The sequence below is a fragment of the Lathamus discolor genome, chromosome 16, assembly GCF_037157495.1.
Source record: "Lathamus discolor isolate bLatDis1 chromosome 16, bLatDis1.hap1, whole genome shotgun sequence".
NCBI lineage: Eukaryota > Metazoa > Chordata > Aves > Psittaciformes > Psittacidae > Lathamus > Lathamus discolor.
In genome coordinates this window covers 6,301,644-6,328,040 of record NC_088899.1, presented here as the reverse complement: position 1 = coordinate 6,328,040, position 26,397 = coordinate 6,301,644, and the positions used below count along the sequence as shown (strand labels likewise).

Below are 26,397 nucleotides of genomic sequence, written 5' to 3'. Positions count from 1 at the left end.
GGGGATCTTTGGCTTTATTCACTGCAGATATTACTGGGAGGTACCTGTGATTGAGCAATCATTTCTCTCCAGTGGTAGTGGGAGCAGATGCTTGATCCTGATAATGAAATGTGCTGAGTGTTGCCATGGTACCTTGTGGATGTCAGGAGGGGATTGGACACTGCTAAGCTGCCATCCCTCACTAGCTCAGCATCATCAGGGAATGCAGCAATGACCCTCTCTCCCTGGCATCCCAAGCTATGTCAAGAGACCAAGCAACAAAAGAGAAAGTCCTCTTGTCTCTGGACTTAGGTGCAGCTGAGGCATCTTCTGAGAAGTTTCATAGGACCCCATGGGAATCTTACTTCCCCTGCCTGAGTTCTTTTCATGTTGCACATTTATCTCTTTGTCCCATTACTTTCTTCCTGTTGTGCTGAAGTCTTAAGTAAATACCACACTGCTCACAGCATCATTGCAAAACATCAAGAATTTATTAACTTCCAAGTAGCATAGAATCTAAAGTTAGGAGCTATCTTCATGTTTCTTCATTCTCATTTTAAATCAAAAGCAAATCTGTAAACATGTTTTCAGACATCTGTATAAATTATGCAACCAAAGTCAGGGGGATTTTCTTCTCCTGTTTACACGCAGTATTTCCAGAAGCACTCGGAAAGATTCCCACGTTTCTTGTACTGTTTCCTATCCTTGGTCAAGAAGCGGCCCAGCAAAGCAATTCGAGGATGATTTTCGTAGAAAGTCTAAAGTCGAACAACATTAAACAGGTTACTGTTGGATGATAAATGTTCCCAGTGGGAAAGTCCATTCCCCAGTGCCCCACCTGACTGCACAGCCCTGTGTTCTGACTGGGGGAAAGGAGAGGCGCCTGCCCCACGTGCCCTCTGATTTAGGTGATGCACTAAAACTGGTCCCTGTCTTCTGCCTTTGTATTCAATTCAGCAGGTATTATGTTCTCTGTTTACCTAATGGTTCATAACAAATCTGATAATACTGTGTAGCCTATTGTTGTAGTGTTGGGGGGAAATAACATGCAGCTTATACTGGTTAATGGCTTGGCTTGGTGAAGCTGGAAATTGGCCTTTATTTAGTAAAGCAGTTTTTTGGGGTGGGTAGAATGAAGAGCTCTGGATTATTTGCTGTTTTCCCCACCTCCCACTTACCAAACAGCTAAATGATTCCTGCTTCAAGAACACTGTGGCATGTTTTAGTCTATACTGGTTATGAAGTCTTTGGTTCTTAAATGATAATAACAATTCCATGTATTTTAAAATGTGATTTAAAATGTGGGGTCTTGTTTTTCTTGTTTCAGTGACAGATGGTCATTTACTTACCTCTTTGATATTTTCCCTTGGGTTGTAGCTGCTGGGGCTAAGACCTGGAGAGGGGAGACATAATGAAATGTTTTACCATTTAGAAATGAGGAACCTACACAAGGCATTGTGTGCCATGACGCTGGAGCCAGCAGGAGTCTGGAATGTTCAGTGGACCAAGCAGAAAACCCTTTTGATGCAGCAGGGCCAGTTCTCCTTGCAGGATCTGGGATTCAGCAGATGCAAACTGTATTGTCCTCTTCAGCAGGCATCTGTTGCCCCCAGAACCATCTGCTGCTGTTGATTCTGCATTTTCTGCAAGTACTGATGGTTTTTAAGAGACTGCTGTTTTGTTTTGTCTGCTAGCTCCTTCTAGGCCAGTTTTTGCCTTGCCCTGGTTTTGTTGTATGGAGGTTTTACTAAATTGACTTGGAGACTTTTACAGCTAATATTGAGCTGCAAGCATGGCTGCTCAGCAGGTTTACCCAAGGTCCCAGTTCACTAAATGTCAACTATCTGTTGCTTGCGCATAATGCTGTATTCCATAAAATCCCCAGGAGTGGGACAAAATATTTATGGAAGCTGGACATGCAGACCATGGGCACTCCTCCATATACTGTTGTGGTAAACTCCTCACCTCCTTTATTGTCTTCAGTCAGTGTGCCCAAGAGCTCTGGCAGGAACTGAAGCAGGGAAGTGCTTCCTAGGCTGCCCAGCCTCTCCAGGTTTAATCTTGGATCTTCATCAGCTGCAAATGGAAGATGGCAAACAAGCGTACAGTAAGAGGGTTTTTTGCTTTGAATCCCTGTTTCAGTCTGTCTCAGATGATTTCTCATCAGGTCTGTTGGCAACCTGATGAAGACTATAATGAAATTGCTCATCCTCATTTAAGGAATATAATAGGGATACTTGTGTGTTTTGTCTTGGGTTTTTTTCTTCCAAAGCTTTGAGAAGAGATAACCTTCCTGATGTTAATGCCAGATCCTCATTTCTCTGGCAGATCTTTCTTTAAGGAAGTTTTTTGACCCAACAGCAGCTGCTCCCATTGCTTGGGGAACTCGCACACCAGTTTTTAGTCCATTTCTACATCAACTAGTTCCTGTGCTGGAGCTTTTTTATGAATAAAGACAAAGTTTCCTGTTCAAGGCCTATTAACCTGTTGGGTTTCCCAACTATTAAATGCAATAAAATGAGGTGAAGGGCAGGATAAATGTAGGAATATTTTGGCAGCTATGCTTCTCGATGCGTTTCAGTCATCTCTCTTGTTTAATGTATGTACCAGTTACAGATACTACTGCTTTTTCTGAAATAACAGATAGCTGATGCCTGATGGAATTAATTTGTAGGTGCAGAGAGAATTTGGATTCCTGTAACTAGGCTGTGCCCCAGAGCAGGTCTTCAACAGGAGCCCTTTTCGATGTTACAGTTGAGGTAAATAAGGCTTTTGTAATCTGAGCAGTAAATTTCATGTTTGCTAATATATAGCAGACATTCAAAACTGGGGGCAACAAGAGGGTGCTATTGTCAGACTTCAGTTGTGGAGATGAGTATTGTTTTCTAGTTGCACTTTTAGGTGATACTATGGCATTCTAGTTGCTCTTACCTGCAGGGTGGGTAAGAATCCCTAACTCCTTAATAGGGTGTATATATAAGAAAATAAGCTGCTGAAAATAATCCCTCAACACTTCAAAATCTTAGACAAAGATCAAGAACATGAAGACCTTTGATGTCCACATTGTTAGCTTGTTCACTGTACAAATAGTCATAGAGGACAGTGGGGATTTCAGTGTAAGACGCTCTATAAGAGTATTGTAACTTCCCAATAATGTGCTATATGTAGATAATTCCTCTCTCTAGCCTTTTACTATTTTTTAATTCAGAGCAGTGTTGGCAGGTAAAATGATTTTGAGATTAAAAAACCCAAACCAACAAACAACAACAACAAAACCCAAACCAAACCACAAAGCCATAAATAAGAGCCCTCTTTAATATACAGAGTTCTATCTTACCCAGTGCACAGACTTTATATTAGCAAGGAAGATCTAATAAGCCTAATGGATGTCTTCAAACAAATGCAGTAATGTTAGAGCCAGCTTGTTCACCCTGTGATGTGATAAGATGCTATCCATACTGAGTCACGGTTGTCTGTAAATGCAGGTTACATAGAGGAAGGCTTAAGAAGATGCTGGCTTAGTGAGTCCAAGATGTTCAAAGCAAGCTAGGGACTACTGATACCTAGAAACCAGCACAAGGGCTGTTGTACCTGAAAACCAGGTAAGAACAGCCACTTCTTAATAGTCAGCTTTATGCCGTAACTTTGGGTTTGATTTGCCTGGCTTTTCAGAACTCATTTCAGAAACTCTTCCAGCACAGGTCAGCTCTGATGACAGCAACCATCCCAATTGTTGTGCATCTTTACTGAGCTCTTTCAGTCTTGACTTACGCTATAATGCCAAACTTTGAGGGCAACTTTTTCAAGCCAAGATTCATTCTTCCACTGGACTGAATGGAATTTGCTTTAGCGCAAACAAATAGCATGCTCAATACACTGGTTTTGTAGTATAAGACAGATTTGCCTGTTCTTGATCTCAGTAGGAATGCATCAATCTCCGCAGTAGGTTTCCCCCTTTTTAAATACAGCTTCAGCTAAATATCACTGTACAGCCAGGTTTCCTTAAATTACTCAATGCGTACTAATGCTGCTTCAAAGACAGACGCTGTATGTGCCAGCTTGCATTCAGTGCTGGAAGGCTCAGATACCTTTGTCTCCTGGATCTCAAAGCAGCAGGAATAAATATTTAGGGCACCCAGTTTCCCCCATTTTAAAGAGTAGCCTTCACTGATGATGTCACGTGTGCTGCCAGTGTTGGGAAGAAATTCCCACCTTTGCTTAAGCTGGTCAGCACAGATGAAGGCCCCTCAGAAAGCATAGCTGCTTCTCTTCTGGGTTTGCTGCTTCAGCCCCTGCTTTCTGACCATTAAAATCAAAATGCTCTTACCTGAGAGTTGATACGACATCTCACTGGCATTGATGATGGGGAGAGATGAGAGAGGACAGGAGAAGCCAATAATAATGAGACAGCAGAATACCAGCTTATGCATTGTTGCTGTGTTGAACGGATCTCGTCTTTGCCTACCCCTGTATCTCCGAACTCCTGTCTGTTGCCTCTGCTCCCAGTTTCACCCGTTATATAGCCGCTCATGACCTCATAAATATCATCATGTTCTCTCCCCCCTTCAGAAGAAAAAAATCCAATGAATTTATTGCCCATTGATTCTAAATGGAAACCACTTTGCATTGATGTAATTTTTCAAGGTAACAGTTCATAGACAATAAATTTACTGTCTTATAGCTTGGTGTACAAAATGGATATTATATCAAACCAAGCACAGTAAAGTTTATAAATCTGGCATTAAAAAAAAAGTAACTTCCAGTTATAAATCATGAGTTAACAAAAGGGTCAGACATTAGCTGAAATGACCAGGGCAATCAGACAGCTGATTTATGAGCCTTAGCAGCCTTGACGCAAAGCATCTGATATGAAATTCACTTTTTTTTTCTTCTTGGGAGATGGATGGATGTGTTGTGTTGTATTTGGGGTTCTTGTGCCAGAAAAAGTACAAGAGAAGGGGAGTTAAAATATCGAGTTCATTTACAAAGTGAATGGAAGGGGAGTTTGATTTCTGAGCTCCCCAAGCCCCCTGGAGCATTTCACATCTATTTATTTGAGAAGACCTCATCCAGTGTTGCCCTGGAGAACTGTCTTGGCAGAAAAAGCACAGCTTCCATCTGGAGACTTGCTTGGTACATATAAACTGCTTTGGTTGATATTAAACACAGGTCCCTCACTAGACTGGGAGACCCTTTTCCATTTTGCTTATCTTCTCCTTCCCCCATTGGAACTAACTACCTAATTCTGCATGTGTTAGCTAAGGATTTTTTTCCTTGCTCAGCTTTTGCTTTTTTTTAATGCTAGCACAGTAGTTGCTGTATGTAATCTCAAACTTTAGTCTTCATTTCCCTCCATCTAGCATGTTTTGTCTTCTCTACTTACAATTTAGTATCAAAGAGAGAAGACTTAACTGGACTGGTCCCTCATCTTCATGCTCTGTGAAGCATCATATCCAACTGTATAGAGCCTTGTAAGTAAGTTACGACAATTTTGTTTCCTTCAGGTGGTGAGAAGGTTATGGCTCTTCATAAGAAATTAAAGTTTAGGCAATTTTCTTTCCTGCCTCTCTAATCAAATGTGCCTTTAAATGCTCTTCAATATACTGTAAAATCCAACTAACATTGCTGAAGTTCTTTCCCTCTGCTGAATTGTGTGATAATTTTAAGTTGCAGAAGGAGTGATCTGCTTGCATTTTCCTTCATTAACGTTTCCTGTTGAAGATTCATTTTTATATTATAAATTCTGTGACTCCTGGGGTTAATTGCAGATTAACTACAACCATCACCTAGAACAGGGCTATTTGTGCTGCAAGTCTAATTCAGAGAGAGCACACCCCATGTTAACAGGTTGCCCAGACAAGCTGTAGACTCTGTGAATCTGGAACTCTTCTATGCTAACCTCCCCTGCTGAAATCAGGGTCAGCCAGAGCAGTTTGTCCAGGAGTGTATCCAGTCAGGTTTAACAGCTCCAGGGATGGAAGGGGACTGAATTTCAAACCAAGGCTTTGTCAAGGCCATGGGCATCCCTATGTAAGTTCAAATGCTCTGCTTTGAGTGTAAAGGTGGGAGAGGTAAGAGAGGACCTGCAGAGGTCTGTTTAACCTAAACTTCTCTGTCATCCTCTGTGTACAGAGGTCTAATATTGACTTACAGGACATATGCTGCAGGTGTCTGAACTACAGATCCTATTTCTCGGGACTTCTCTTTGCTGAAGTGAATGGATATGACAAAATAATTTCTCTACAGAATTAACCTAATTCCTGTATTTTATGCACCTCTTTCCCTGTGCTTCCCTATGAGAGAAGTAGCAAGAAAGGAATTCTCTCTCCTCATCTGAGTCATGCAACTCTTCATTCCAAAACTGCAGACAGTAATTAGGTCTGATTTGATGCATGATCTCACTGTTGGTGCTGGATGCCCTGTACAATGCTTCTCCTTCAGTGAACTGTCAATGACAATGGCATTGTCAATATTCACTCTGAGCATCCTCCAAGGAAAGCTAATGAAGCACTCTTCACAAGCAACTGATGTCCTTTATCTTCTCTCAAGGAAGACTCAGCCTCTTAGAGCCATCATGAAGTGCGTCATGTGGAAGTCGGGCAGCTTGCCCACAGCTTATTGCCTTTACTCAGATTTGAAATTGTCACTTAAGACACTCTTTCCTCTACCAAAATGTCAAAGGCATTTTCCTCAGGGGACAGTGCACACGTCATCATGCAAAGCAAAGAAACAGCTCATCCTAAACAAAGGTACAAAGCCCTGAGCACATGGGTGAGGGACGTAAGTGTGAATTGCACTTTGAAAATTTGGGAATTGACTTAATTCTTACCAAAACTATTTTGTGGGCAAACTTAAATAAGTTTTATTCTCATAGACTTTCAGGTGCCTCAGTGTAACAGAGAGCAGCAGTAGTCCAGATAAATTACTGAGCAAACTCTTTAAGTAGTAAGTATGTGTTATCCTATCATAAAATATTCTTAATTATCAGAAGAAACAGCTATTCTTAGTTTAAAATGATGGCTCGTGAAGAGTAAGTTGCTGATGAAATCACAAAAACTTAGACACAACAAAACCACCCACCAAAATGATGCGAAAATAGGAAGGGTTAAATTTAATCTATGATGCAAAAGCTCTTTCCCCTGTTTTAAAGTGCGTTATGGTAAGTAAGTATAAGTTGTTGGTTTAGTGCAGTATTGTGACAGTCAGCAAGAGCAGGAACTTCAGAGAAGATGTGATTTAGCAGCAGCATTCGTATGAGGGACTTTTTCCTTGGTATAACTTTTGATGTAGCTTTTTGGCTTGAATTTAGTAATTTGCAGATGAGCTTGTTTGATATAAATTTCCACCTCTTCCTTGAATTTTACTAGAATTTTTAACTTAACCTCTTGTTTCAATGAGTTACACATATTGGCTGCTGTGAGAGAAAAGCATACCTGTAGTATTGCTTGCTTCCCTGCTAGGGTCTAGCTTATCATTGAGGCAGTTTGGGGAGGGGGTCTTTGCTTTGCTGTCACTGCTGCCTTAGCAGATTGTGGCCTCGTTAACACCAAAGTTGTTAACACTAACTTAAAATTTCCCATTTTAGCTAGTTGCTCAGCTTTGTGATATGTTTATTAGATCATTGTGAAATCATACGTGCAATAAGGCTTTTTCCTGCCGTTAGTTTGCATTACTTTATGTATACTCTACATTCTAGAGTGTGCAGAAAACAGCCTATTGGGCGACTCAGCAGATCAAAGGAACAAAAACAACCGTACCATGGGCGCTTGCAGTTAACTTCCTTCTTTGAAGATGCTGCTTCTGCCTAACTGTAATGTAGCACACGTGGCATATGTTCTGTAGAATCACGTAGCACTACATGGTGTATTTGGCTATGCATAGTAGCATTTCTATCTTCTGAGTTTCTCTGAAAGTTAAGCAGGATCTCTGAGAGGTTCTGACCCAGGTTTTCTTGCTCTCTGGTGGGCTGAAGGGGCATAGGTGAGTACGTGTGCTTCACTGAATACATACCTCTGTATAAAAGAAGATGGCAGCAGGTCCATCGGCCTTTCTGAAGATACTTCGGTGCACAATTGGCAAATTGTCTGAAAGTTCTCTGGTAGAGAATCACAGCTGCTAAAACACTGCTCCTTTGTGGTAGAGTTTCCACCAGTTTGGGAGGGAAAAACCCTCTTGATTTTTGGCCCTGCTGGGCTGGCAGACTGTAGTCTGGGTATATTCTCCAAGTGAAGCTTGACAAACTGGTCCTTAAATCCCTGTCCTCTCAGCACTACAGAATTAGAAAACTTGAAGCTTCACACTGTTGGACATGAAGGAAAGTAAGTCTGGCATGACTGGAGCTTGGAAATACAGCACATCACATGGGAATCGGGTTCTGGATAATGCAGCTGCAAATAGAGGAGCAGAGCCCAGATCCTGAAATCAGGTTTCTTCCACCAAAGATGTAATGGAACTAACTATGCAATTGCAGTTTATTTTTAAAACTGCAATTATGAGAGCAGGGAAGTGCTGATTCTTTTCTTAGTAGTTGGGATGATGGGGGGTGGGCAGCCCAGGCTGTTGTCTTGCTCTTGTTCTGGCTCAAAGTGAAGAAGTGCAGAAATATTAAAGCAGCAAATTGCAAAAGATGGATGAGGTATAAGAGGTGTCTCCCATATCTCCCTGTTTGAAACTACTTTATACCCTGTCATCTGCAGGGTGCCGATATTGGATGCCTATGAGGAGTTTCCTGTCTCTGAAGATGGCCTTGTTTCACTGCAAAGCGAGAGGCAAACAGCTTGCATCTAGAGAGGGCATGGAACAAAGGCAATTTTGTCAGAGGTGTCCTGATGCTTTTCTTTATTTTCCTGTTCAAATGTTCACCTTTGTGTACTCATTCACCACAGAGTCTCAGGATCACTCTCATTCCCACAACTGATACGAGAGAACAAATTTCAAGTACTTCTATAGAAGTTCAGTGTGTGGGCAGGAGCTATGAACTAATCCAAGAGGTATCCTAATGATCACTGGCATTTAACTGCCCTACTCAGCGTAGGCAGTAAATGAATGGCTCACAAAAGCAGACTTTAATTTTTTACTTTGCTTTCCAAGTGTATAATCCCTTTAATCCTTCACTACTTGGAGGTTTTTTGTTAATTAAATGGAATCTCTGCAGGCTCTGTGATTCATATTCCAGGACAAATACGTGTACTTAACAGGGGGAAAGTTGGCGTAGGTCTCATTGGGCATCTTTAAAGCAGTTCTTTCAAGGTTATTTTGTAAATGAATGCATGTTTCTTGGCAGTCAGCCATGTGGAATCTTCACTGTTTGAGATGGATTCCACTTTATCAAATAATTCCCAGTACAAGCATGAACTGATTTTCTCTGTGGTGACTTTGTCTGATCTGACTAGAGTGGAAAGCTGTCCCTGTGGATGGGAGTGATCAACAGGATTAGGAATTAACAAAGGGGAAGGAAGCTCATAGCAGGTCCTTGTCTGATTTGGCAAGTTGAATGTTTCATACTGTCCTGGGTTTACCAGGAGCCGTTTTGCTCCTTCTTAGTAACTGGTGCAAGCTCTGTGTTTTGACTTCCAGCCTGGGCAGAGAGCTGATAACACCGATTGGTTTTAATTGTTGCTAAGTAATGTTTATTCTGGCCAAGGACTCTGTGAGGCTCATGCTCTGCTGGGGACAAGGGGAGGCCAGGCGGAAGCAGAGACAGGACCCCTGACCCAAACTAGCCAAAGAGGTATCCATACCACACACGTCATGCCCAGGGAGGTAACTGGGAGTTACCTGAAGGGCACACTCTCTCTTTGGGAGGGTTGAACTCGTTCGGCGGTGGTATCGTATTCTCTTGTTATTTTCTCTTATCAATATTATCATTGGCGGTAGCAGCAGTGATTTGTGTTATACCTTAGTTACTGGGCTGTTCTTATCTCAACCCATGGGAGTTACATTCTCCTGATTCTCCTCCCCATCCCTCCGGGAGTGGGGAGGGTCGGGGGGGGTGAGTGGACAACCTGTGTGGATTGGTTTAAATCACGACACTTGCTATGCTGGAACTTGGTAATGGAAGCAAAGTCCTCCTTCCAGCAAGAATTCCCAGGGCAGACTGGCGATACATGAGAGTTCTGAAGTTGCTATTTAGCTGCTATTTAGTGGTTAAGAAGATTCCTCACATAGCAGGAGGTGAAGGATGTGTAAGACCAGGAGAGGAAACGCTCCAGGTCTTTTGCAAAGAACCAACACCCAAACTAGCTTTTTAGATGCTCTTTATGGTGATTTTAAGGGTCTTTTCCAATTTAAACAATTCTGTGGTTCCTGCTCTCATTCCATCCGTTTCTCCACTAGTCCGTGTGGCAATCCTCTTTCCTTAAACTGGAGAGGGTAATGGGGAGGTATTTCTGGCTGTTTGTAACTGCTCAGCTGTATTCTTGGCCTCTTCAGCTGAGAAAGTGGGTTGCTTTACAAAGGCTAGAGCATGCATATCATATTGTATAGCTTATCTAAAAATCCTCTACGAGACAAGCAGAATTTATGCTTAGAAGGAAATAATCCAATGACAGCCACAATCTGTGGAGGTAGGGTAGTGCAGGAAGCCTCCAAAGCAGTCTTCATTTACTGCTGGTTTCTGCCACCATACGGATGTTTTATTTACATGATGATCTCTTTGTGTGTCATTAGGAATGGCTGGGAGAAGGCGCAGAAACAGTTATACGAGGAGGACAATTAGTAGTGCCACAGCACAGTTAAGTCCTTTTCCTGTTCTGTAATTTCCTGAGGCACATTTAATCACTTTTGAAAAGCACAGAAATGTTCCATGTTCCAGCCTCACTGCTCCATGTGAGAAGTGTTCTGGTTGTAGCCTACCCTGTTGATGAGAGCACACATAGTGAGACACAATGACAAGAGAATATGTTATTGTCATATCCAGTGGCTTCCTGACAGCCTATTCAGATTTTCAGATCCTCTAACTTACAAGATAAAGAACAGAACAGCAGGTTCCTTTTCTCTTATTAGAGCTCCTAATTATGAGGGAACCATCAAGCATGTTCCATGGTTACACTTCTGCTCTCTACGGTGTTGCACTTACTGAGGTGTCCCACAGCAGTGCAAAAAGATGCATTATTAAGGGTGGCTGTAATACTGATAATGTGAATTGGGGAGGGGAAACCTCAGGCCTTCTGGTGACACTGGAGCTTGGTTAAACCGCTCTGGTGCTCAACTGCAGTGTTGCAGCTCCTCTGGACTCAATAATGTTCCCTCCCACCACTCCTTTCATATACCTTTTCACTTTCCATTCCAGATTAAGAATAATATGTTATGATTTAGATACTTCAGTAAAATTTGCTTTAGGCATGTAAATGCATGTTGAGTTGCTCTAAAATTTGTATAAAGCTGCACAGAGTAAAAGCAGTGTGATAACTTTTCCTCTCCTTGCTGCATCGTGTTCTCTTCAGGCTAAATGGTTTCTACATGTTCTAAGTGGAAGGAGTAAAAATAGCAATGCTGTGAATGTTAGAATATTTTGTTTTAAATATAGATGTTTCTGAAGTCTATAGTGTTGTAGCTAAAGCAAAGTGCCTCTTTCACCTCTCCATCCACCTTCCTCTTGTTTTCCAAAATCGTGTTTGTTCTGAACCTGCCGCAGTGCTTGTCTCCAGGAGAAAAGTGAGCTAATGTAGTGGGTTAAAACTGACTTAAATGGGTAACTCAGACATTCTATTTCGGCTTTGAAATGTCTTGTTTCAGTTTGGCTTATGTAAACTGAGAGTAGATTGAACAGGTTTAAGATCCTTAAATTGAAGTAGGTGTCTTTGTATGGGGTTTTGCACTTGGTAAATCAAATAAAACCTGATTTATTTTCTTAATACAAACAGGAGAGATTTTCCCTGATTTCAGCTGGTGTTCAGCAGGTGGTTTGGGGTTTTTTCATTAAAATACAATCCGGTTTGCTTCAGACTATTGCAGGAATAGTCTGCTGCTTTAACTGGCAGGCACCCAGGAACTAGAAGGTGAAAGGAAAGAGTAGGTGATATCATAATAAACTCTTGCCAAATTGAGGTTAGAGGGAATTTCCATTTTCTTTGTACATGGTATTAGAAGTTCTTATTTACAGTGAAGGTAATGATGGTATCCAACAACCTTTTTCATTCCAGGGATGGAAGGATGCTCAGCCATCTGTTCCTGATGCAGAGCTAAGACAAACCTGTGGGATGGAGAACCTCCTTTGATAGACTCTGAAGAGAGCACTGTATCAGGGAAGGCTTGTTCATAGCTGAGAGTAACTAAGGTAACACTTGGTGATGGAATAAGACTTTGAGTTATTTTTGAGTTATTTTAATAGTGAAACTTACCTTGACTTTTAGTCACCTGTTTAAAATGCAAGCAAGAGTGGTACAGGTTCCCTGTTTAATACTATTTCACATGTGTTAAGTGTCTTCAGAGCAGACCTCTCCTATGGAGGTTTTCACATCGTTAATCTTAGTATCAAAATGATTATCAAAGAAGACAATGCTTCTATGAAGGATCTGATAGACTGAAAATAAGACATCATATTCGGCTTTGAAAAAATGATGTTTGTGTGTTTGAGAGGAGGTATTATTGTTTCATTGTCTCAATCATCCAGATGCACAAGCATGCCTGTAGAAGAGAGGGAGGTGAGGGGCAGAAACCCTTTTGCTTTCCTTGCCCACACAACTCTTTCAAGAAATTACAAAGCCAAGACTTGCAACAAACACAGTTTTGATGTCAGTAACTATGCTAAGAAATAGTGCTGGTTCTGGAAGCAATAAAAAAGCAGCAGGCTCCCTTGCTTAAACTTATCTATAAAGAGGATTTGTCTCTTTTTTCCATGCCTTCAGAACTCCACCTGACATCACCCGGGCCTCTGCACAGTCTGGCTAAGAGGACATTTTCTGACTTCCAAGAAAAACAAATGGAAATGCAAAAACTTGCATCTGGCCTGTTACCTCATCCCCAACCACCCGGGTGGTTTCGGAGTCATCCTGGCATTCCTGGTTCCTTTTTTACTTGCTATATAGTAAGATTATTGAGACATGCACAGAAAGCAGACAACACTTGGAGCTCAGTTAGAAGAACTGATCCTGCGTTATTTCCACATGAACTGGTAAGTTTGTTCAGGTATTAAAGAATCTGTTCAATAAAAGCTCCTGTGAAGCCAAGGTGCACATTTGAATTATCCACATAATCCGTTGCTTGACAGGAGGATTGCTCCTGATGTTTTATTCAGAATGTATTTCCTTTCTGTGAATGACTTCCCTTGAAACAATTCAGAAAGCCAGTTTTGGTGTAAATGTGTCCCTTATTCTGAGAAATCAATCTGCACTACTCAGGATTTTTTGGTTTCCCTTCCATAGGCTTTGTTTTGATTCATGGGAATTTTAGGCCACTCCTGAAACTTTGGTATAAAACAGCAAGATCAAACTGTCTGGAAAAGCTGTTGTAATGAGCACCTCACTGTTCAGTAACTACCTTGACTGCTTAAAGTACAGGAAAGTCAAAAAAAGGGGTCTGCACTGTCTTTGGAGCATTTCAAAATATACACAGAAAGCACTAACAAAATGTAGAATTGCAACTGCTGTCTCTCTTTTCCAAGGAGAAAACACTGGATTTTTCGGTATTTTTACAGGATGTAGACATCAATTCTCATACCTTATGTGTGGATTAGAAACTACTCACAAGCAGAACTATTTTATCCTTTCTAAGATCTTGTCCACTGGTGCAAAGGTTGCTTGTTGTGTCATGTCTTTTAAGTTAGTGAACTTGACATAACAGTCACCTAGTTCTCATGGTTGAAGGTACTAATGAAGAGAAGACTTGGGCTAGGGATAGAAAGTTCACAGTTCAGGCTTCAATATGGTATTTTCTGACATACGGTTTTCTATTTACTGTATACAAGTTTATCAAAATCTGGAAGTGTGGTCTGATGAAACTAATTTGCTGTTGTAATCTTCTGCTGTGTGAAGAGATAGGCTGTCATTCGTCAAACACAAGAACAGCGTTCCCCAAGTTGAAATCACACGGAGGGGAAAATTGCCCTTTACATGACACACTGGTGGGTTTTCATTCTATTTTTTGAATAACACTTACTGAAGAAATAAATTATTTGGTTTTGTAGAAGGTCACAAATGTTGTGAATGCCATGACTCAAACATGCATTTCTTTTTTTCTCTTAAAGACGAAAGTAACAGTAATTGAATTTGATCAAAGAGATAGTGTCTGAAGTTGTAACCCTGAGGTTGGAAAGGTTTTAAAAATAGTACCAGACATGTATCACATTTGCAAGGTACAGAATGTTTGCATCGCCTAAAAGATCAGAGTTGAATGATGTAGGGCTGAAGGTGGTGCAGTCTAGCTGCACAGTAACATCTATTGGCAAGACCAAGTCAACCACAGCTTTTCTCAGTGTTTCCACTGCCTCTCTGAAGCCTATCAGTGTAATACAACAGCAGATGAGAGCTATCATGGAACGCTTCACAGCTCTAGATCTTTATGGCTTCCTCTCTCCTACATATAAGGTGTGCAGTGGTCAGGCCAGGTATTTGCTTTTAGCATTGATGGGGTCTGAAATGAGGTCTTACCTATTTGCACATGAAACCCAATGCTGTTGGGTTTGAGCCAAACTTTAAGAGGAGCCCAAGCCCCAAGACGATGGCTAGAAGTTGTAGTAGAGACCACAAGTGTTGCATATGGCTCCGCTATGTGCTACAGGTCTTCTCAGTGTCAAATGATGCATGTAAATTATGGTTCAGGCACCATTTATAAGAGGGACCACAAAGCCATTGCACCTTTCTGTTACTTGTTCTGTGTACAAACTTTTTCTACATGTAGATCAAGTACCACTTCTTAGAAACACAATTCCTAGGTCTAACATAAAGTCAGCAAACTGGAGCTTTGCTTTTTTTTTTTTTTAAAAAGTATTTATTTATTTTTTGAGATGGAAAAGATCCACTTTTCCCTCAGTGGCTGCTATTTAACCCTCGGAAATTCACAAGTTCTGATACCCTCTATTTATATAAACAGATCCCTGTTCCAAAAGGAAATTCCAGTGTGGATGACCTGGACAGTCCAGTTCCTAGTTCACCAAAAGATCTCTGAATTCTGTGGATTTGCCACAATCCTTATATTCACCTTGTTCTTCCTCAGGGAAGCGGCAGCTGCAAGCATCATCTTCCTGAATTGACTGTTCAGATGTTGTATGCACTACAGAAAAAGAGCAAATGTTTCTGACTTACAAGGCCAAAAAAACCCCACAACTATTTTCAGCTATCTTTGAAAGCATTTAAAAACCCGGATTTCTGATTTCAACAGTAAAAACTGAAGAGCATTTCTCTTACTTTTCTTGAAGACAGCATGTAGTTTCTTTTTCTGCCAGATACTGAAGCATATGCATGAAGGTAAAAGAAACACTATGCACAACAGCCCAGCTACAGCAAGAGAAATTCTGACAATGTCCATCTGGAGGTCCTTCCCTAGGAAGCAAACAGTATTCTCTAAGAAGTGTTACAGAGCAGAATTCTACTGCCCTTGAATCAGCTGGCAACTTTGTCTCCGACTCTGCTTCTAGATAAGTCAGCAACACTGGCACTGAACAGAGAACAGACTCTGAGGCAGTCTCTAAACAGTCTCTAAACAGTCTCTGAACAGACTCTAAATGAGGTGAGGGCTATAGAATGTTTCAAAGTAAGTCATAATTCTTTAGCTCTATAAGCAATATTATACAATGACTCACCTGGCACAGTGATAGAAAATGGAATTGCAGGAGCCGTGGTAGATAGAGTAGTGACTAAACGGGGATTATCTGAAGTCTGTTTGCAAATGACATCTTTTGCTGCAGTTCCAGGTTCCAGGACTTGGTTTCCAGAGCACCTAAAAGACATTTAAAGCAAAACAGGAGGAGAGGGGGAAAAAACCCACCAAAAACCAAAACAACAACAACAAAATCCCCAACGCAAACAAACCCACAAACCAAAACCATGGCAAAAAGTCCAGTCCAAGTGTAACAGCTGTAGCAGGTTTTTTTTACATGACTTACTTGGTCCAGTTTTTACAGGAGCCATCAGGTTGATCATTAAAAGTTCCATAGCGGCAAGCTCGGCAACCTTCAATAGACAAGGATGCGTAAACTTGTACAAGGTAAGCATTTAAATCAACATGTGAAACATTTCTGCCTGCTTTTACAATAATTATACAAATGTGGATCATAATTACTACTCTATAAGCTGCTCTAAGTATGCGAGGCAAGTGTGAGCTATGGTCCAGTACGGTACCCAACTGCAGGGCCAGTTTATTGGCACAGGATGTCACAATCATGTCTAAATCTTAAGAGTTTCCAGCTGTTCCCCACATGGTGATGACAAAAGAGCCTTCATGCGATGGGAACTCCGTAGTGGACGATTTGAGCTACAGTTTCGTGGGTTTGTCTGCTTCTGTGCAAACTGTTCATAGCACTGGCAGCTTTTGCCTAGTGAGGTCCTTACTCTAATTGTTCCCGTGCAGTGCAAGAGGCAGCGGTGCATCTGGTGGTGGGGAAAGGCAGCCTTACCACTCCTGGTGTTCTCCTGGCCCACGCCGCAGCTCCGGTCACAGCGGGAGCAGCCGTCACCACTGCAGCGGTACCCTTCCTTGCACGTGCATACAGCATCGCTTTTTGAGGTACATTCTTTTAAATACCTGAATATTCCTGAACGGCAGAAGCAAGGTTTAGGTTACCTGCGCGCTCAGGCCTGCCCGGTGTGCGCAGCAAAGGCTCGGGCCCTGGTGGCTTCAGCGCGCAGCCCCGCGTTGTTTTGGCAGCGCCGCTGTCACTCGCAGGACCGTGCCGAGCGGCCGCGCCATCTGTTACCGCGCCCGGTACCTTCGCACTTCCGACACAGGGTGCAAACGTCGAGTCCCGCCTCGCTGGAGAACGTGTCGGGCGGGCACGGCCGGCAGCGCCCGGCTCGCCAGCAGTCCTCGCTCGCCACGAAGGTACCTGCGGGCCGAGACAGAGAGTGGGTGCCGCGGGGCCGCGCCCGGCGCCCCGGCCAGCCCCTGCCCGGCCTGGCCCTGCCCTCACCCGCGGGGCAGCCAGCGCCGCACGGCCCCGCTGCCGAGGGGTGCGGGCTCAGCGCCAGCGCCAGCACCGCTGCCGGCAGCAGCGCCAGTTGCGCCCGCGCTGCCGACGCTCCCATCGGGTCAGTGCGCGGCCCGAGGCTGCGAGCGGGACCGGTGGTGCCGGCCCTTAGGGGGCCGCCCCCAGAGGGCCCGGCTGCGTCACTCGCGGCTGGTGGGGAAACCCCGGCCTGGCGGGGGTTTCCGGTCCCGGCCCCCCAACACCCGCCCCCCCCCCCCCCCCCCCCAGCGCGACCCTCGGCTCTTCCAGGCAGCGCCCGCAGCCTTCTCAGCGCTGCCGGGCAGCGCTCGCCGGTCCCCGTCGGGGCTTCCCGGTGAGTCCTGCACGGAATCCCCGCGGTGGCGTGGAGCCCGGGCCGGCCAGGCCGTGCCCCCGAAAGGCGAGGGTCGGAGCGCGGCTGGCGGGGCACGGACAGCCCGGCCGGGCTCGGGTACCGGCCCTGCAACCGACCGGGACCCGAGCGCTGCGGCCGGCGGGGGGCGCTCCTCTGTGCCCGGTGCCTGCTGCGCACGGCCCGCGACCGGGGGCGGTGCCCCCAGCCCGCTAAGCCCCGCCCGCTGAGGCTCCTCGCGGCCAATCCCCGCCCCTCCTGCGCGGTCGCGGGCGGTGCAGGTCCCTGTGGGCCGGAGCGGGTTGTAACGGGCCGGCGGCCGCACCGGGGCTGCGGCCCGGGGCCGGGCTCAGTAAGGCCCGGTATGGGCAGCTCCCGTAACCCCCCCCCGCGCCGGGAGCTCAGGAAAGCCCCCGGAGAGGTCCTGCCCCGTGACACACGGGGCCGCTGCGGCTCGGAGGGGCCCAGGCAGCAGCTCGGTGTGTTGCACAACACGGAAACTTCCCAAAGCCCGGGGGAAACTGCCCCGGAGCCGCGGTCCCGGGGCATGGGTGCCGGTTGGGCACTGGGGGTGCGAGGGCCGCTGAGGAGCAGCAGCGGCAGCTCCTGTCGAAGGTACGTGGTCGCCCTTGCTGCAGGAGGGTGACACGGTCATGGCGGAGGGCAGCGAAGCGCGCTCTGCAAGCGAAGGCGATAAACCCGGAGCGCTGTGACAACGGGCAGCGAGGACGGGGCAGTGCTGCGGCCGCCGGCAGGGAGCGGGGTTAAGCGGGGAGAAGGGGGCGGGCTGCGGCGCTGAGCGGGAGGGCGGGCCCGGGGCGGGGGCTCCTGCACTCTCCGCGCCGCGGCTGAGGTGAGTCGCGGCCGCTGCTGTGGCTGCGTACGCGGGCCGCGTAGCGCCGAGGGCTCGGCGGCTCTGACCGGAGGAGGCCCCGGAGGGCCGTGGCCGTGGCGCGGGGGGTGCGGGGGGCCCCGAGGCCTGCCCGAGCGGGCGCTGCGGCGGGCTGTGGGGGGAAGGCCGCCTGCTTGACTTCAAGGGCCCAGGCCTCCTGACGCCTGTGCTCCGTGCGGTTGGAGGCCCCGCAGCCTCGGCCTTGTGCCCCTGCTCGTGGTCTTCTGAAATCCCCGCTACGTCGCACGGCGCCGCGTCCTAAAATAAACATGAACGTGTAGGGCCGTGGCCTTTCCCCGGGATTAGCTGGGCTGGTCAGCCGTAAGGCTTCCCTTTCTGCGGCAGTTCGCTCGAGGCGCTGCAGGGTGCGATTGCCTTAAAGCCGCCTTCTTGGGGGTTCTGATTTAACTGCCGTAAGGTACCCTCTCGAGAAATGTAGCCCCATAGGGGAGTATGCGTAGCTTGAAGGTTCGAGGTAGCCTGAGCATGTGCTGGCACTGAGAAGTAAACGAACGGTTTGTATTTTGGGTGGATAGCTGGTTAAAACGGGATGGCTGCTATGGCAATACAGCTTGGTTCTGCCTTCTCTGAAAACGTTCTTGGCCTGGTCGCGTAGACGGCGTGGCAGCTGTGTACATATGCACCCATGTAAAGAGCAGTACTAGTGCTCAAGAATTTGCCAGTGTGTTACAGTAAACGCCTAGGGGCAGTAGGGAGAGGCTGCATTTTGCTGGATTAGGGGAAAGAGAAAAGCTTTCAGGGTCAAGTGCCTATTTGCATCTAAAGAACTGATGAGAGAGGGATACAAACTATGATCTACAGTATTTTGCTGCGATAAAAAGCAAATGCAGTATTTCCACATTATGGCTATTGATGTCTGTTGGTAGTTAAAGTCACACATATTTATGGATGAATTCAGATGTGTTCATACAAATTCATGAAAATTAATTTTATAAATCAACATATACCTCCAAGATGAATTGCTAAAAAGCTCCATGTTATCCTGAAGTTATTGCTAGTACTTAACGATTTCATTGTACTTGTTCAGTTGGCCTCGTGTTGACAGTACATAAAGCTACCTAAAAGTAGGGTTTGTCACACTGAATTAGTCTGCTATTAGTCTGCTTGGGCTGGTTCTGCATGCTATAGGGTGTTCTGCTGTATAGTTGTCCTTGCTCATGGCATGGGGGTTGGAACTAGGTGATCGTAAGGTCCTCTCCACCTGAATTATTCTATGATTCTATATTATTGCATTTTAGAAAGAGTATCTTTCTGAATGAGGAAAACAGTAGGGAGTGAACCTGGAAATAGACAAAGGTGAAGCAGGATGAGGAGATGGGTTCCTTTCAAGTAGGCAACTAAATGTGGATCTCATTTTATGAAAAGTTCCCAGATGCTACTTGCATTTCCAGAAGGAAAGCCCCTACATAGAGAAAAAAAGTCCTGTGTCATAGGGTGGATGACCTGTAAAATGCCTGCCTAAATCACAGATGCTTTCAGAGTCTTCTGCCAGAAAGTGTAAGCTTGTAAAGTTACTTTAACTTAACCTGCAGATGGAAATCTGGACATTGACCTCAACTTGAATTTAGGAGCTAAAAAAAAGTCTAATTTGTTCCATTTGCTAAATGCTGTGCTCTGCTCCCCCATCACACATGCACTCATGTTTCTCCCCCACAAAACTGTGACATACCCACAAAAATCTGTTATGAGGTTTTGCAGGGTCAAGTCGTTACAAGTCACAGGAAACTTTTCGTTCGTGCTACGTGGAAACTAAATACCAGATATGAGGTCAAAGCTCATGCAAGCCCTTTCTGTAAATGCTGACCTGGGTAGGAGTCAGTAGTCTGGGTATGAGTGAGGGCGTGCAAACTGAAAACCGTTCTACCACCCACCTTGAGCCCTGCTCTCTGGCACACTCAGTCATGTAAAGTCTTGATTAGGCCATTGGTGCTGATGTGCTGTGCTTCCCACTGCACAAATGCCTTAATCCCTCAATACCATAATGCATTCTTTGTAAAAAGATTTTTATTTAAGTGGGATTGCTATGAATATGTGTTCAAGTCAGTGAACCATTGAGGTGGCTTAAATGAAAGATAATGCAAAAATGCAAAATACTCACTGTTAAATGTTTGGAAGGATTTGTAGTAGGGGATTTGCTGTCTTAGCACAGTGTCTCTTTCTGTCTCCCCTCCCTTCAGCTCTTCCCTTCACAACCATCTCACCTAATAACAACCGCTCAAGATAATGGCTTCAAAAAGAGCATTGGTGATTCTAGCGAAAGGGGCAGAGGAAATGGAAACTGTAATCCCCACTGATGTTATGAGAAGAGCTGGGGTGAGTATGCAGACAGTGAAAAGCTTTTTGTGAGTGCCTGGTCAAAGGAAAATCTTTGCCTCAAGTTGATGTTCACTGCGAGGAGTTCCGCATGTAGCCTGTTGTATAATGTGAAAATGTGTTTTCCCACTGTTAGCTTATATGCGTGCCCTGGCCCAGATAAGCATGCATGACAAGTGACATTTGTGCAAAAGATGGCCTTTTAAAATACAAACCTCATGTAGAGTAGAACAGATGTCTCAAGTAAATCTTACCCTGTCAGAAAACACGGCTACTGCCGTGCACAGTGGCAGGATGTGCTTTTCTTTTGTAGGGGTCTGAACAACTCTACATTACAGCTCATGATATTACATAGCTTATCTTGAGCTACATTTAAAATCGTGGTATTAACTGGAGTTCTGTCTGGAGGGATTCCTCATGCTCTTTGTTACTATTGCAGCTGTAGAGATGTCATCTGATTGGGTATGGAAATAAGATTTAACATAAACACACCAATTTCACATGTATAGAAATGGCTAAAATAAAAATTACCTGCTCCCACTGTGCTTGTCATTCCATTAATATACGGCTCATTTTGGCTGCCAAAAGAAGAACAAGCTTGCCTGCTTGTTTAGTGAATGTGAGCTGTGCGATATTATAACCAGGGATCTAAAAGTCAAGGGAGAAAACTGAAGCTGCCATAAGTGTGTTTGAGAATGGCTTGAGCCTGCAAAGAGACTTTCAATTCATTACCTGCTCTACTTAGTCCAGTTCTCCTGGGTTGTATTGGTTTGTTTTATTTAAATCCCGTGGGATCAGATACTCTCTAAATGTCCTGTTTGAAAAGTTGAATTATTAGAGGTATTTGTTAATATTTAGGTGAAATCACTACTTACCTTGTACATTTGGATTTAATCATTGTTTGGGGAAGGTTAAGTGTTCCCTGTTCTTGACAGTTTTCAGTAGTGCTTTGCTTATTCTGTGTTCTACTTAAAAACTAACAGATAAGTACAATTCCTGAGTTCTTGAATTGTAATGATACACATATTCTTCTGTTAGATCAAGGTGACTGTTGCAGGCCTCACAGGAAAAGAACCAGTACAGTGCAGTCGAGATGTCTTCATTTGCCCTGATGCCAGTCTTGAAGATGCCAGAAAAGAGGTTGGTCATCCTGATCTAATGTAATGGCCAGCATTTCTCGCAGTTTCAGAGGAATTCGGAAAGCTTATGCTTTACCTTTAGAAATATGGTGCATGTTATGATAGCTCTGTGCAGTAGTGAATCACAGAGTTGTACATCCCGCAGTGCTCCCCTTCAGTGATGTCCTGTTTCATAGCATGTTAGGATCAGACAGATTTCATTCTGCACAAGTATTTGGTTTTGCAAAGCATCAAGAATAGAACTTTATTTTTCATGTTAGTCATCCCAGCAAAAACAGCTGAAAAGTTCAGATGGGAAGCTAAAGGATGCTGTAATTAGACCTGTGCAGTAAGATTATAGCAAAACCACTTGTCCTTACAATGCAAGAGCTGCCATTTGCTTGCTGAAGCAAATTCACTTGGCTTCAAAGGTAGTTCTTTGACAGACTTTGTCAATAATATGCTCTTCCTAGAACAGGAAATGGTATTTTGTTCCATGACTGGAACTGGTTCTCTGATTGTAAAGTGTTCTTCAGTAGAAGAAAGGTAGATCCTTTTGATTCACACTCCACTCAGCTGTAGTGGCCTTAAACCAGTGTAATCTATGTACCAGCCTCTCTTCAACAGACTAATTTTATCTTACGGGTTTTTTTAGGGACCTTATGATGTCGTGGTCCTGCCTGGGGGTAACCTTGGAGCTCAAAACTTGTCAGAGGTAAAGTTCTGGTATCTTAGAAATTTATTGGCATCCTCATGAGTAGTGGGTGGTCTGCACTTGCTTAGTAATTCTGCAGATTCAGTTCATCTTCTGAATGAATCAGGAAACTAATTGTCTTAAGCCTTTCTTGTCAACATATAGGTGGGAGAACTGGGTAAATTCTTGAATACCTAGTTAAGCAGCATAAAAATGGAAGGGTGCTCTGTATTGTGGGAAAACATCTCTGTTCATAATCGTATGAAGATGAAACAGTTGCAAATGAAGATGTAATTCCATGAAATATAAACCAGGCTGAACCCACAGGACTCTGCTCAAGAATTCTGTCTCTGGTGCCAAATTGTTGTAGTGGTAGTATAAATACTTTGTGAAAGGCAGGCAGACAAACGAGTTGATCTGTCAGGATTTAGATGGTATCACACAGTTTGTAAGCTGTGGAATATGAGTCAAGTATCCCATATAAATCTTTTTAAGAACTGTAGAGACTGGAGGTATCTCATGAATCTTTCTTATTTGCCTTGCAAAGATTTTAAGCAGTGACTTTCTATAACTATGGATTAAACTAGCTTTGTCATGGGCCAAGTACTTCCTTGCAGTGCCTTCTGGTTTCCTTGCTCATGCCTTGTGGGACAAGTATTTACTGGTTTCAGTTTTTCTCCTTCTTAGTGTTTTCATTGGCCTCTGTTGTGAGGCAGGATGGGGAGCTGTCAGCTGGTTTTCTTTGTAAAACTTGTTTAGGAATTTGCAGTGGAAAAAAAACCAGCCATGCTTCAAATAATCAATCCGAAACAATGACTTATGAAATGATCTCTTCATACAGTCTCCTGCTGTGAAGGAAATTTTGAAAGACCAGGAAAGCAGAAAAGGCCTGATTGCTGCTATCTGTGCAGGTGGGTTAACGAGGTGTGTTGATTTGTAAAAAGCATTTGGATATTTTGAAGGGGCATGGAGACAGTTTCCTGTCTGAGAAATCAGTATTCCTGGAATTGAGTAGCAGGGATTTGTACTATACATGCACCCATCAGCATCTAAATGTAATAGAAGAATCTCTGAATTCCTGTGAACACTTAACCTGCAAGTTCTGCTTGGCATCTAGTTCTTTCAAATCAGTTGTATTTAAAATAAAAGTAAAAGGTGACATGCTAAGATTTTGTACTAAATATGTGCTTATTCTGGTGATCTTTCTGTGAGGACACAGTACTGGCAGGACATCATTGCTATAAATTTATCTCACATCTCCTCTCTTGCCCTTTAACTTCAGAAGGAAGGCTGTACGTATAGAATTACAGGCTCATCCTTCCTCATCTGTGTGTTAGTAAAAGATGGAATTACCCTGAGGAGAGGGTTGTCTGCTTACATACTCTGCACAGCTGGGTATCCGGTCCATTCCTTTGTAAGATTTGTATGGAACAAAGCAAGATGAACAATTGCCAGTGCTCCCAACTGAACTAAGGGGCTGGGTTAGGTACCTGTAGCTGAGAACAAGGAAGGTGGCAATGAGCGTGTAAAAGACAGCCTAACAGAGTGTGTTTGTGGAGTGTTTTCTGGTACATTGCTGGGGTGTTTTTTTGCTTTCTTCAGTTAGATGAAATGCATAGAGAGATGTGAACACTCTTGACCATGTCAGTCTTCTGCTTCTCCATCTCTCTCTCTTGCAGAACAATCTCAAATTCATGATTGCCCAATAAAGGCTTTTTCTTGTAATCAGCACAGTTTATTTAGGTATGATTCTTAGACCTGATTCCAGTATAACACAAAGAAGGTTATTTCCCGGACTGTATCTGAAGCAAATCGAATGTACAGAAATGAAATTCACTTTAGGCAAATCCTCCCTTCAGGTTTTTTTTTTGAATTTCCGTAAGGATTTTTTGGTCAGATGACCTAAGACTTCTTGACCTAAAGTTCTTCCTCAATTCAGGCCAAGAAGGAAGTATGAAAAGGGAAAGACTGCTAAAATCAAAAACTTAGCAGTTAGTCCATCATCTGTCTAAAAAACTGCTTGGCACACAACTGCAGTATGTAAAGACTTGCTCAAATGAAATTTTAAGTCTCTGAATTCAAGGCTTAACAAGGTCATAAAGTAAAAGGACCTTGTTAATGTCTTCCAGTTTCAAGCAGTGTTAAATAAAGTGTATTATCTGGATGTGAAGTGACCAGTGTTCTTCAAAGGCAGCACAATCACATGTAGGATGCTGTGTGCACTGGGTGCTCCCTAAGCCTTTTCTTTTCTTTGTATGTTTCTCTGCGCAGGGCATTTTGTGTGATAGAACGGGAGGAATTATCCAGCTGTGTTCTCTCTGAGGCCTTTTGCTTCAGAGATATGGCTGGCATCAGTTTTATGAAAAGTAGTCTGTCCACAGTGAGCTTTGGCTGCTTGAGGGCATAGTGCCTTCAAAGTGTTTGTAGCAGGAAGCAGTTCCTGACTGGTGCAGCTTTGTTTCCTTACAGGTCCTACTGCCCTTCTGGCACATGGCATAGCGTTTGGGAGTAAAGTCACAACACATCCTTTGGCCAAAGATAAGATGATGAACGGAGGTATGTACTGACTTTTCTAAGCTTCTCTCTAAACCCTTCTCAGATTTAATTTATTTTTTAGCTGAACCCTGGGTTTAAAGAAAGGAAAATTGCTTTTGTATCGTATTTTGTATTTCTGAATTGCCATCGTGCTTTCCTGAATATAATCACAATTCAACTGAATATGGTAAGACTGTATTTCCAAGTCTGTTTAACCTGAAAATAGAGGGCTCTATTGACATTCTCATCCTTCGGGAAAATACACTGCTGCTGTCCTATTAGGAGTATTTTTTTCCCCATTATCTTCTTGAGGCTGAGCCATCTCTTGCCCTTTGGCTTCTTTGCCTCCATGCTGCCAGCAGCAAACCCCGGTAGCACCTTTCCTGCTCTCCATGAATAGTTCTTTCATGCCGTGAACAGCTCATGGGTCCACACTTCCTTTTCATACCTGAAGGAAGAAGTGGTGGAGTACTGTTAAGAAGTCATTCTGTGAACATTAACAAGTCTGGAGAGGAGCAGGAGATGGCAGGGTTCCTCCAGTTCCCTCTGCATGCTTTTGAAAAAAAGAAGATTGTGAACAGCTACACAAAACCAGCCTGACTTCCAGAAGTAACCTCACAGGAGCTGACAGGCACAGCAAGCACTTCTTGAGGAGCTTGTAGAATCCAGAGGTGCATTCCCATACTGCTGTATGCCTTTTTCCTCTGAGGACTGCAGGCAGTGAGGAGCTGCTTGGTTCCAGAGGGGCCGGGGTGCAGAACCCAAGGCAGGCTGGGTCCTTCTATGAAGCATGATGCCGTTGTCACTGCATGCTGACTGCCATCAGGGCCTACAGGCAGCAAGTGGCAGTGTCCTGACAGGCAGGTCTATGTTCTGAAGCATCTGTGAGCACTCTGCTGGAGACTGACCCTCTTTCTGTTGTGTGTCCTCCCCAAGCACACTACAACTACTCTGAGAGCCGTGTGGAGAAAGATGGGAACATCCTCACCAGCCGTGGTCCTGGTACCAGCTTTGAATTTGGGTTGGCCATTGTTGAAACACTGATGGGGAAGGAAGTGGCTGAACAGGTGAAGGCACCCCTAATACTGAAAGAGTGAAATCCTGGTGTGGGCTAGGGAGTAGAAGAATTTCAGGTAGAGAATCTCATCCTTTGTGGAATAATAGTAAGATGCACTGTTGTAAATACAGTCTAATTGGGGTGAAATTAGCAACCGTACTTCCCTAACCTGGGACACCTTAGCAAACCAGTGTTCTTTATTCCTGGAAAAAGAACCTGTTAGCAAAAAGCTTCATCACAAAAAAGCAGTCAGCACCTAATAATCTTAGTTAGCTCTTGGCATTTAAATCACATGGGAAAATGTTTGCAAAGTAAATAAAAATGAAGCAACCCTG

At 44.0% G+C, this 26,397-nt stretch overlaps 3 protein-coding genes and 1 long non-coding RNA gene across 12 annotated transcripts; 2 read left to right on the top strand and 2 right to left on the bottom strand.

The window, feature by feature from the left end:
- Positions 1–451: 451 nt before the first annotated feature.
- UTS2 (urotensin 2) lies at positions 452–4,409 on the bottom strand. Its single transcript, XM_065696173.1, has 4 exons — positions 4,307–4,409; positions 1,945–2,055; positions 1,329–1,372; positions 452–737 (listed from the first exon to the last, which is right to left on the bottom strand). Exons 1-4 carry the CDS (start codon positions 4,407–4,409, stop codon positions 621–623), a joined length of 375 nt encoding a protein of 124 aa, XP_065552245.1. The 3' UTR covers positions 452–620.
- On the top strand, positions 1,798–14,103 carry LOC136022621 (uncharacterized). 3 transcript variants are annotated; one of them, XR_010616231.1, is made up of 5 exons: positions 1,798–2,086; positions 3,465–3,581; positions 5,370–5,450; positions 12,123–12,256; positions 12,828–14,103. It is a non-coding gene; the product is annotated as an uncharacterized LOC136022621 (long non-coding RNA). The 3 variants fall into 3 exon arrangements; XR_010616233.1 differs by lacking the exon at positions 5,370–5,450; XR_010616232.1 differs by lacking the exons at positions 1,798–2,086; positions 3,465–3,581; positions 5,370–5,450 and adding an exon at positions 6,309–8,799.
- Positions 10,538–17,297, bottom strand: TNFRSF9 (TNF receptor superfamily member 9). Of its 3 annotated transcripts, none has more exons than XR_010616230.1 (7): positions 16,844–17,297; positions 16,532–16,669; positions 16,022–16,088; positions 15,719–15,855; positions 15,324–15,458; positions 12,081–15,189; positions 10,538–11,971 (listed from the first exon to the last, which is right to left on the bottom strand). XR_010616230.1 is itself a non-coding variant. In XM_065696167.1 (7 exons), exons 1-7 carry the CDS (start codon positions 17,157–17,159, stop codon positions 15,062–15,064), a joined length of 837 nt encoding a protein of 278 aa, XP_065552239.1. In that variant the 5' UTR covers positions 17,160–17,295; the 3' UTR covers positions 10,538–15,061. The 3 variants fall into 3 exon arrangements, 2 of the variants coding, with proteins under 2 accessions (XP_065552239.1, XP_065552238.1); XM_065696167.1 differs by having other exon boundaries at positions 10,538–15,189; positions 16,844–16,960; positions 17,045–17,295; XM_065696166.1 differs by having other exon boundaries at positions 10,538–15,189.
- PARK7 (Parkinsonism associated deglycase) lies at positions 16,534–26,397 on the top strand. Of its 5 annotated transcripts, none has more exons than XM_065696171.1 (7): positions 16,534–16,641; positions 20,523–20,658; positions 21,697–21,798; positions 22,432–22,491; positions 23,312–23,381; positions 24,940–25,026; positions 25,942–26,397. In XM_065696171.1, exons 2-7 carry the CDS (start codon positions 20,569–20,571, stop codon positions 26,100–26,102), a joined length of 570 nt encoding a protein of 189 aa, XP_065552243.1. In that variant the 5' UTR covers positions 16,534–16,641; positions 20,523–20,568; the 3' UTR covers positions 26,103–26,397. The 5 variants fall into 5 exon arrangements, with proteins under 5 accessions (XP_065552243.1, XP_065552242.1, XP_065552244.1 ...); XM_065696170.1 differs by lacking the exon at positions 16,534–16,641 and adding an exon at positions 16,865–16,956; XM_065696172.1 differs by lacking the exon at positions 16,534–16,641 and adding an exon at positions 17,342–17,414.

Excerpts from the sequence above, each read along its gene's own strand:
- TNFRSF9 (XM_065696166.1), bottom strand. The coding sequence starts at position 17,159 with ATGGGAGCGTCGGCAGCGCGGGCGCAACTGGCGCTGCTGCCGGCAGCG. Across the intron at positions 16,089-16,531 it reads CCAGGAGAACACCAGGAGTG|GTTGCCGAGCTTGCCGCTAT; the intron begins GTAAGGCTGCCT and ends TGTCTATTGAAG. Across the intron at positions 15,856-16,021 it reads TCCTGTAAAAACTGGACCAA|GTGCTCTGGAAACCAAGTCC; the intron begins GTAAGTCATGTA and ends AATGTCTTTTAG.
- UTS2 (XM_065696173.1), bottom strand. The coding sequence starts at position 4,409 with ATGCATAAGCTGGTATTCTGCTGTCTCATTATTATTGGCTTCTCCTGT. Across the intron at positions 1,373-1,944 it reads GACTGAAGACAATAAAGGAG|GTCTTAGCCCCAGCAGCTAC; the intron begins GTGAGGAGTTTA and ends TCCCCTCTCCAG. Across the intron at positions 738-1,328 it reads CAAGGGAAAATATCAAAGAG|ACTTTCTACGAAAATCATCC; the intron begins GTAAGTAAATGA and ends GTTCGACTTTAG.
- PARK7 (XM_065696171.1), top strand. The coding sequence starts at position 20,569 with ATGGCTTCAAAAAGAGCATTGGTGATTCTAGCGAAAGGGGCAGAGGAA. Across the intron at positions 21,799-22,431 it reads TTGAAGATGCCAGAAAAGAG|GGACCTTATGATGTCGTGGT; the intron begins GTTGGTCATCCT and ends GGGTTTTTTTAG. Across the intron at positions 23,382-24,939 it reads GATTGCTGCTATCTGTGCAG|GTCCTACTGCCCTTCTGGCA; the intron begins GTGGGTTAACGA and ends GTTTCCTTACAG.